A 10,650-nucleotide genomic window follows, 5' to 3' on the forward strand; every position below is an offset into this window, starting at 1 on the left:
TGTAGGCATACTAAGTTTTCGTTTTTTTTTTAAACAAAGCATGGTGACTACTACCCTGAAAAATTCCATAAAACTGATTTAAAAAAAATCTTTACTAACCTTTCGATTTCCTCTAAGCTCTGTCAATCAAGGCATCGATAGCGTTGCAATCTGCATATAACGGTTGAAGCGAAGCTGAGAATCTGCTAAACGAAAGTTGGCTGTTTGTTAAGAGTAAAATTGCACATTTTCTTATAGCTGTCAGTTCGAACTTTTCTTTCGTTTATACGTGTTGGTTGTTTTGTTTGGCAAAACCTGTTTGATGTACAAGTTCCACCCCGGCCGTAAAACAACCCCCCCTTGCTATTGGGCTGTAGGCATACTAAGCTTTCGTTTTTTTTTTAAGCAAAGTATGGTGACTACTACCCGTCAAAATTCAGCATAAATATTTTTAAAGGAAAATTACATCACTTACCATTTGCGATTTCATCTAAACCTTATTGTTCCAAGCGTCGTGAATTTGAGCATTTAAAGTGGTACTTCAAGGTTCGACATCTACAACAGAAGAAAGTAATCGACATATTGGTTTCGCTTTACTCGGCTGGATCATATATTGACAAGTACCAAAAATGCATAATTTACATTTGCACTTAATAAATTATTGTGGGCTGATTTTTAAGAAAACAATTGGCATCTTCACATGTTCTCCAGCTATTGCAGCGCTTTTAGTTTTGGGTTGTAGGCATACCTATCTTTTGATTTTTAAAGTTAGATATGGATGCCTTCCACCCTTTAAACTTCGGCATAAATATATTGAAAGGGACATTTGCAATGCCAACCTTTGCATTTCTCCTAAGCTCGGTTGTGCCGGGCTTCGCAAGTTTAAGCATTTGAGGCGTGGCATCACCTCTCGATTTCTATGGTAAAATAAAAAAAATCGGTTAATTGGCTTCATTTCACCCGGCTTGATTATGTATAACTTAATTACTAAAAAAGTGTCAAAATAAATATTAAATATAAATTGATCTTAAATAAACGATTGTCGGCTGTTGTACTAAATAATAATTTCAAACTTCTCATGTTTTCCAACGTTTACAGCACTTTTACTTTTGAGTTATAGGCATACCCAAGTTTTGCTTCTTATTCAAATTAGATATGAAGACTACAACCCTTTTAAACTTCAACACTTCACCACAGCTATAAAAGAACGTAATATTACACACCTTGGAATTGCTTCAAAACTGTTCTTTCTCTTGCTCCCTAGGATGACCAGTCTACTAAAAACGATACATTGTTTAACACTTTGTGACAACATGTAACTAAGCAAAGCAACAAAATAATTGTTCATACATAAATGATTGTAGGCTGTTTGGTTTAGAGACACATTTGATTTGATAATTCATACTCCCCGGTGTTTCAGCCTCCCCTTCTTTTGGGCTGTAGGCATACTAAGTTTTTGTTTTTTTTTAGCAAAGCATGGTGTCTACTACCCGGAAGAATTTCAATACAAAATTATAAAAAATTAAACTACGCACCTTGAAATCGCTTCAAAACTGTTCTTCCTCTTGCTTCCATGGGATGACCAGTCCACTAAAAACAATAGATTTTTAACACTGTGTCAATTTGTTACTGAAAGGCAGCAAATCAAAGTTTTCATACATAAATGATTGTAGGCTGTTTAGTTTAGAGACACATTTGATTTGATAATTCATGCTCCCCGATGTTTCAGCCTCCCCTACTTTTGGGCTGTAGGCATACTAAGTTTTTGTTTTTTTTTTAAACAAAGCATGGTGACTACTACCCGGAAGAATTCTAATACAAAATTATAAGAAATTAAACTACACACCTTGGAATTGCTTCAAAAATATTGCTCCTCTTGCTCCCATAGGATGACCAGTTCACTAAAAGCAATAGATTTTTAACACTTTGTGACAATTTGTTACCAAAAAACAGCAAATCTAATTTTTCATACATAAATGATTGTAGGCTGTTGGAAAAGAGACACATTTGGAAAATCATGTTCTCCGGAAATTCAGCCTCCCTTTCTCTTGGGTTGTAGGCATACTTAGTCTTCGTTTTTTTAAACAAAGCAAGCAACTATAACCCTTCAAATTTCAGTACAACATTAAAATAAATTAAACTACACACCTTGGAATTGCTTCAAAACTGTTCTTCCTCTTGTTCGCATGGGATGACCAGTCCACTAAAAACAATATATTTTTAAGAATGTGTCAATTTGTTACGAAAAAGCAACAAATCTAATTTATCATACATAAATGATTGTAGGCTGTTGGAAAAGAGACACATTTGGAAATTCATGCTCTCCGGAAAAATTCGGCCTCCCCTTCTCTTGGGTTGTAGGCATGCTTAGTCTTCGTTTTTTTGTAAACAAAGCATGGTACCACTACCCTGAAGAATTCTGATACAACATTAAAAGAAATTAGACTCATTATTCTGCATTATTTACCTTTGAGGCCTTTGCTCCGAACGGTTTCCTAAAGTCTGTTCTCGGTTCCGAAAGTTTCGGAATCTACATCTTGCATTTGAAGCCTGTTACAGAAAAACTCAATTAGCGATTGCGTCTAGTTTCGCTCCAAACGACTCATTTGAAAAGTATAATTTTTTAAATACACTTCGGTTGGCATCAATTTACAATTAAAGTGTGTATAAATAGTTGTCGGCTGTTGAGTATAGAGAAACATTTCAAATTTAATGCACTCCAAGAAATCAGCCTGTACCTCCTTTTGGGTGGTAGGCATACTGAGCTTTCGTTTTATTTCTGAAGCAAAGTTTTGTGACTACTACCCGAAAACAACGGTTTTAAACCAAATTTCAAGTCAACTTCAGGGTTTTCACCTTTAAAATTGATGCGAGGGCCTCTGTTCCGAACGGTTTCTTGAGGTACTACGTCTGGGGCTGGATTGAACATCTGATAAACAATATTACAGGAATTTAAATTACACACCTTGGAATTGCTCCCAAACTGCTCTTCATATTGCTTCCATATGATGGTTAATCCACTTAAAAATATATAATGGTTTAATTTTTTTAAAATACTTGATGGCAATTTGTTACTTAGCAACTACCACACTTTCAGTTCACACACTTTTGCATTTCTTCGTGGACAGTGTTGTTTTTAAACCGCCATTCCTATTGCCTGTGTAGAGCGAATAATCTGCTAAACAAAAAATGCTTTTTTGGGAAAAGCTGTAACAATTGATTATCCCAGACGTTCTTACTTCAATACATTTATTTGGCCCTATAGGTTGCAGAATCTGATAAATCAAAGATTGACTAAATTTAAAAAATTTTACTCTAAAGGCAGTTATTAACTCTCAAGAACAATTGTATCGTATTTCACAGTAATTATTTAATGTCAATGCGGAAAGTCCAAGCTTAAAAAATATATCCTTCCGTAAAATAGACGTTTTGCTAATTATTAGTTAAAAGTAATTAATTATTTTCTACCAAAAATATTATTCGTCTGTAACTTAGTTAATTAATCAAAATTAACTTCGATCTTTCGTTTTTAATCGGAATAACGTGGCGGGAGTCTTTCTACTTTTTTTATCTTATAATGTTCTTCATCTATTGGATTCCAGAGGTGTATCGGTCGGTTACAGACGTCTCTATACGTGTAAGGCGCTAAAAAATACATTTTAATTTAATTATATATTAGAAGCTACCAATTACTTTCCTCCTCAAGGTTGGTTGAAAAATTTAAGTTACATACACACAAAAATATATTTTTATTTTATAAAATCCACCCATAAAAAGGATACATATGTGGGACATTTATTTGGGCTATTTCTTAATTCCTGCTAAAAGACCGAAAGATCAATGTTTTTATGATCAGGAAAACCATCTAAGAAAAGGATACACAAGTTGCGCATTCATTTATGTTGTCTTCATCACTGGTAAAAGGTACATTCTCAAGGATCCAAACAATAAATCTATTAGGTGAAGAATACTGAACGATGTACGTATTTATTTAAAATTTGTATTTTATAAAATCTAGAGCTAATAATTAAAGCTAAAAGTAATTAATTGTTTGCTGAAAAAAATATTATTTACCTGAAGATAAATTATAATAATTGAACTTAGTTATAGTTTTGTGCGAAATGATGCGACGTACGTATTTCTTCTCCTTTTGTGAAAAAATAGTCATCATGAGATATTGAATACCAGAAGTATACGGGTTGGATATAGATGTCTCCATTAATGCAAGGCCCTGAAATATATATATTTTTTATAAAAATGTATCTATAATAATTTGTTAAAATCTAATAATTACTTGTTTTATCAAAGTTGATTGGCAAAACTAAGTTACATTCACACTAAAATATTATTTTTAATAAAATCCAAAAATAAAAGGATACACTGTAAGAACGTTTGTTTGTGCTATATCTTACTTAATTCGTGCGAAAAGACCAAAAACACGAATGTTTTAATGACCAGGATAAACCACCTATGAAAAGGATACATAAATTGGACATTTCTTTGTCGCCATTTCTTAAAGAGAAGCTGAAAGACCGAAAGATAAATGTTTTTATGACCAGGAAAAACCTCCTAAAAAAGGATACATAAATTTTGCATTCATTTATGAATTTTCTTCATCTCTGGTAAAAAATCGACAGATCAATGTGTTTATGATCAGATACATATTCCAGCATTAAAATTCATCGTCATTTTTTTCCAATTAGAATGTATATTTCTGCTGTCCAGCCGCTTCAGCCCGCTAAAAATGTAAAAACATAATTTAACTAAATTGATAATTACTTCTAAAACACTTAAGTTTAAGGCAAAATATAATAAAACAAATCCTAGTTCAGAACAAAAAGCATTTCAGTGTTGACGACTTTAAGTAAAAATATGCAAATGTTGAGTTACATATTTCTGAGGTTGTTGTCGAGATAATTTAGGGAATTATCCAATACAGCATTTGATATGACCAATCAAATTGTGGCATGGAATTCCCCCCAAAGTACTAATTATTTGCTTTGCTAGAATTTCTATCTGTGAAACGAAATACACCTACCAGTTGAAAATCGTTTACTATTTTCCTGCCAGTGGGAATATGGCAAGACCAATTGAACATATTTGATTTCACCTTAGCGAGCGTTCTACAAAGAAAACGAAATTAGATTTTCGATATTTCGTTAAACAAAACATGCCCATTTATTACTATGCTTTTTCGAATTTCTGTATTTTAATAATACATTATTTATTAACATCTGTTGGTTGCAAATTACAAAAAATTGAAACCACCTAATTTTTCGCGAAAATTTGCAACCGGTTTTCTTTAAGGCAAAACAACACACCCCTAAATTTCAGACATTAGAAATGGTGACTTTTGCCTATTCTGATTATCAAGATTATGAATGTGGTAACGCAAAATACACTAATCAAGCTATATAGGTATCTTTGAACAGGCATAAATTAATGTTGGCAAGAACCTTTTTACATTTCATCTGCAACTTGAATTCGGTTTGATTACTAAAACTAAAAAGGCAAAAGCGAGTTTAAAGAGGTAGGAAAGGTTTGGGCAAATGAAATATTGTCTGCATTCAACCTTACATAGCAAATTGTAGCCTTTGAATTAGAATCAACAACACGCAGAACAAGAAAAGAAAGAAGTAGCAGCACACATTCATAAATACACTCTCAACGATCCAATCAATAACTCTATAAAACGATGAGGTAAATAATACTAAACGATGTACATATTGATTTTACATTTTTATTTTATGAAATTTAGAGCTAATAATTAAAGCTAAAAGTAATAATTGTTTTCTAAAAAAACTTTATCTGAGAATAAATTCTAATAATTGAACTTAGTTATAAATTTAACATTGATCATTTGTTATTAATAGTCCCAATGTTTTTATTCGAAACAATGTGACATGCGTCTTTCTTCTCCTTTTATAAAAAAATACTTATCATCATCTAATGAATACCAGAGGTATACCGGTTGGATATAGACGTCTGCTAAAGAACGACAGAACAGACGAAAGCTCTGAAATATATATTTTTATTAATTATATATATTTAATCATATTAATTAAATCATAAAAATCATTTAAGTGTTGACGATTTTAAGTAAAAATATGCGAATCTTGAGTTACATATTTCTGAGGTTACTGTCGAGATAGTTATATAAAAATTATACATATACATATATATTTTAATAATAAATTATTAATTAACAACTGTTGGTTGCAAATTGCAAAAAATTGAAAACGTCAAATTTTTCACGAAAATTTGCAACCGGTTTTCTTTTAGGCAAAACAACACACCTCTAAATTTTAGACATTGGAAATGGTGACTTTTGCCTATTCTGATTATTACGATTATGAACGTTATAATCCAAAATGCACTATTCAAGTTAAATGTTTTTGAACGATCATAAATTGTTGGCATTTTGTCCCCTATTACTGTTCATAAATACATACTCTCAACGATCCAAACAACAACGCTATAAGGTAAAGAATACTAACGCTGTAGAAAAAATTATCGAAAAGGAAATTAATCTTTTCATTAATTAAGCAACACACACTACAAATATTCATCCTGAGTCCAATAAAGCAAAAACGAGACATCCAGATAGGAAGACGCGTATCAATCGCTTAAACAGATATTCATGATGATGATACTACAATACCGACAAAAGAATGGTTGCAAGCATGCCAAGAAATTGAAACAAACCAGGTAAAGGTGAAAATACTTTTGTCGTACAAAAGAACGTTGCTAGTACTATGAATGAGGAGGCTAAGAACGATACACATACAAAAAAAGGTAGACCCGTTGTCCAAACACTTCCAGAAAGTTTTCAGAATGGCGTCAAACAAAAGATTGACGATCGCTCATGGAATATGGGCAACAAATAGCACACTGATTAATTGGTCATTAAACCACACGAACAAACATGTCATAAATCTAAGAATAAATCAGGTATTCATGGATATTAACAAGGCCTTCGACGACGTATAGGCACGTTTTGGGACAAACTCCAATCAGCAAAATACTCTTGACTTGAGAATAGACAACTAAAAGTACTAATTGACAATTTTCTCTAAAGCATAGCTGTAACATACTGTCACAACATGTTTAAGCACAAGACTTGTGCAAAAAAGCAGTGAGCGAGCTTTAGACGCTAAATAAATCGAACAAAACACCAACTTCTCCTCTCAAACGACGGTGATCAAACGGAACCAAAGAGATACCAAATGTTTAGGAATTATCGAGAGCAATAAACTCACTAAATATCAGAAAGAAATCAGCAACCCTTTCAAAGGCTGACGTACAAAGACAAAGGAATCAGCATACAAAGCAATATGTGAACTTCTACTGAGAGCAAGCAAATGTATCCAATAAAACTAAACAACATATGCAAACAACAGATCATTAATTAAGAGAATAAACGAAACGCTGTTCGAACTGCGAACAAAATTGATTTACTCCCATAACTGGACGACTATACTGAACCTTTTTTACTTTACAAGATATACACACGTACACGTAAGGGCAGAAAGACCGATGGAAGAACTATATATTGCTGGAGTAGAACTATCTAGAAAACTTAAGGAGTTTCCGGATGACACTCTTGAACTATATTCCAAACTTTCAATTTCAGTTTCGTCGTTTAATGAAAAAAAAAAGAGCATGTGTTAGTTTGGTTATTTATGTAACATTTTTGTAATGAACGTAGAATAGTGAATGAACAATTGGCGAAACCTTATAGGAAGTTTTTGATCTTGCCAATCAAATTTTCATAATTAAACAGGTGTTAGCGATTAATAGATATAAAGTATCGGACATCTGGAAACATTTCATGTTTCAAGAGTCTTAAATAAGATCAATTTTCTAATGAAATATACGATTTATTCAGTTTGCTTACTTATGAACGAGCCTGTTGAATTTATTTCATAGTTATGCATTATTTGTTCCAGGTCTGTGAAAGCGTTCCAGCAACTTTTATATGTGGCGCCAGGGTTCCAACGAGCAAATGAAGTCCATCTAAGATTGGGTTTGATGTTCAAAGTTACCCATGAGCACGAATTAGCACACAAGCACTTGCAATTGGCTCTAGTTGATGCTAGCCCATGTTCAACGCCTAAAAATAATAGTAAGTCCTAGATTGGTGTGCTCTTTCTTTAGATGATTATGAAAACAATCAAAGAAAATTTGATTTCGTTAGGTAGTTAACATTTCCCGTATTTTGCCAGTTGGCGATAGAGATTCTACGAACATCAAAATAGAGCACGAAAATGTGCAACAAATTTTTGCCAAATTGTATATGAAAAACTACCTGTTCATCGAACTTGAACCCGATTCGTCACAAAAGCAACAAAACTCCCGGAAATAAAGCAATAGTTTAAAAATGATAGTAAAGCGCGATCGCTAAACGAGATTTCTTTTCGTGAAACCAGAACCTAGCACAACTTATTTTGCATTAAGTAACAACAACCTTGGTAACCGTTTAAAATTTTGCACCATTTGCAATTTGTTGTTTAGATTCGGAGATAAATCTGATGTCGTAACTATATTGCAAACAAATGTTTATTTATAAATGACCCAGTCGTTTTATTTTTAAATAGCGTTCGAAGGAAAATTGGTACATATTGAAGCTGATGTTTCAGAGCGGACTAAACTCGAAAACATTATCACATAAACTCCCACTATTCTTTAGAAGCCTGAAAAACTATCAAATAAAAGTAACAAATAATGGTTTTGTGAAAAACGGCAATGTTTTTCTTTCATTTTAAAAAATCACGCAAAAATCTAAAATGCGCTAGAAACCTGAAAAATATGTAAATACGAGTGTAACAAAATACAAATTATTTTTCCTATTTCGCCTTGTTTTGTGTTCCTGAATTAAGCCAACGTGAAAACTAGAAAACGCAATCAAACAAAAATTCGCAATACCCTAGAAAGCTGAAAAAACTAATCAAAAACGAGTGTAACAAATTCTGGAAATACAGTTTGTTTTCCATATATCACTTTTAACTCACCTGTATTTAATAAAACTTGCTATCAACCTATACAAAAATCCTTTCTAAATGTTATCAATTTTTTCAGAAAATGTGTTATTCTTGTCATAAATTGAATATTAAAAAGCACTATTTATCAATGAAATAGTTTCCAAACAGTACATATTTTTGCAAACATTACTGGCATGTCAAATCAATCAAAATCAAGGCATGAAACAATTTGATAAACAGATGCAAACCTAAAATTTTAAAGGCGATTCAAGATGAAAACAACAGTCAAGAAATAAACACAGAATTATAGCAATAAATATGTACAAGGCTTGATGCCTGTTAAACTCCCTCGTTGATTGTACTTTAACGTCCTCAACTCAACTTGATTTGCTGAAAACCCTACTAAAACCTACGCTAGTATACCTATTAATTAAATTTGGAAAAAAAATAAGATTTAAATGAACAAAATATGTAAACCAAACAATTCCAAAATATACAGAGTGTTATTGAAATACGTAGTCAACGTTCAGGAGGTGATACTCTGAGTGAAATATAGGACCGGAAATTATTTCTTTTCAACATACATACAATGTATGTATGAGTTGAAATAAAGAAAAGTTTTTTGTAACTATCTTAATAACTTATTGTCGATATTGGTGAATTTTGGCAGTAAGGAGCCATTTTTATCGCAGCCAAAAAATTTAAACAAAAATTGCTTAAATTGTGAAAGTATTCCCGTTGCCTGAAATCCCTACGATTAATTAATTTTGACGCCAACTATTTGTATTCTTTTTAACTTACTAATATCCATCCGCTTTAGTCAAGTTGAGTCGAAAGACATTCTAATACAATGTTTCATCTGGATCATTCATATTCCTATAAGCCATGCAATGCAAAAAATGCTTTTACAATTTTTAATTTTCCGAACTTTTCTCAAATTGCCGGGCAATGTCCGGACATGGCTGAAGCTTTAAGATTTTAATGCCAAAAAAATTTCTGCGAAAAAATATAATTATCGAATTAATAAAAAAATATTTCAAAACATTTTAGAGCATGTTAAAATGGGTGCCATGATGGATCCCTCACTCAGTCAGCAAATTTGTATATTTAACAGGGAATATTCTTAGAACTAGCTAAAAAAGCAATAAAATCAATACTCCAGAAAGTGTTAAATATTTCAGTTGATAGATTTCTGAAAAATTCGGAAAATTAAATATTCCAAGAGCGGCCATTAACAGTGGAAAAAGGCGCGCACCTTTTCCCGTTACAAATAAAATTGCTCACCGCTCATTCTGCTCAGTCGGCTGGACTCCTCGAAACTGGACACTGGAATAAGTCCGAACGCGTAAGCACTTGTCTTTGCACATCCATGTATTTTCAGAACTTAAACCATGTCTTTTCACAACTTGATAGTCAAAGGAACCAAAGGCGATTTGGTGAAAATTCGATCCGTCATTTTGTCGACGTCCCGTTTGATGATATCGAACTTGGAATCGGCACTGGACAGCAAACTCGATCTACTTGGACTTGCACTGTCTAAAAAATTCCCGCAGTTCCATTGAAACTCACTAAACTTTGGCATTTTTAGTCAATGAAAAGTTTATTAGAACCGAATCGCGCAAAATCGTCCACCGTTGAAGTCCGAAAGTCGCGCCGTCTCCGTGAGTTTCCCGTTTAGCCGAACGCGATG

General features: G+C 32.8%; 2 protein-coding genes across 8 annotated transcripts in view; one reads left to right on the forward strand and one right to left on the reverse strand.

Moving 5' to 3' along the window:
• The window catches only part of LOC109532899, a 5,630-nt gene extending 1,602 nt beyond the window's left edge, over window positions 1–4,028 (reverse strand). The window contains exons 1-10 of one of the 6 annotated variants that reach the window (XR_007280453.1): window positions 2,836–4,028; window positions 2,447–2,529; window positions 2,252–2,398; window positions 2,128–2,182; window positions 1,826–1,880; window positions 1,515–1,569; window positions 1,203–1,253; window positions 819–896; window positions 455–534; window positions 7–185 (exon numbers count right to left, since the gene is read on the reverse strand). Coding sequence is in view for 4 of the 6 variants with exons in the window: in XM_048661671.1 (XP_048517628.1) it covers window positions 477–534; window positions 819–896; window positions 1,203–1,256; window positions 1,515–1,569; window positions 2,128–2,182; window positions 2,252–2,344 (393 nt within the window). In the remaining 2 variants the exon portion in view is untranslated. Of the gene's footprint in view, window positions 1–6; window positions 186–454; window positions 535–818; window positions 897–1,202; window positions 1,257–1,514; window positions 1,570–1,825; window positions 1,881–2,127; window positions 2,183–2,251; window positions 2,399–2,446; window positions 2,530–2,835 lie in introns of those variants that run through there. The other 5 variants (XR_007280454.1, XM_048661672.1, XM_048661671.1 and 2 more) reach the window with 5 other exon arrangements.
• The window catches only part of LOC109532897 (lysine-specific demethylase 6A), a 53,676-nt gene that overhangs the window by 29,663 nt on the left and 13,363 nt on the right, over window positions 1–10,650 (forward strand). For both annotated transcript variants that reach the window (XM_019898025.2, XM_019898026.2), the window contains one exon: window positions 7,929–8,104. In XM_019898025.2, coding sequence (XP_019753584.2) covers window positions 7,929–8,104 — 176 coding nt within the window. The remainder of the gene's footprint in view (window positions 1–7,928; window positions 8,105–10,650) is intronic.

The sequence above is a fragment of the Dendroctonus ponderosae genome, unplaced genomic scaffold (genome assembly GCF_020466585.1).
Source record: "Dendroctonus ponderosae isolate FM_Combo_2020 unplaced genomic scaffold, Dpon_F_20191213v2 Dpon_F_20191213_1, whole genome shotgun sequence".
NCBI classification, from domain to species: domain Eukaryota; kingdom Metazoa; phylum Arthropoda; class Insecta; order Coleoptera; family Curculionidae; genus Dendroctonus; species Dendroctonus ponderosae.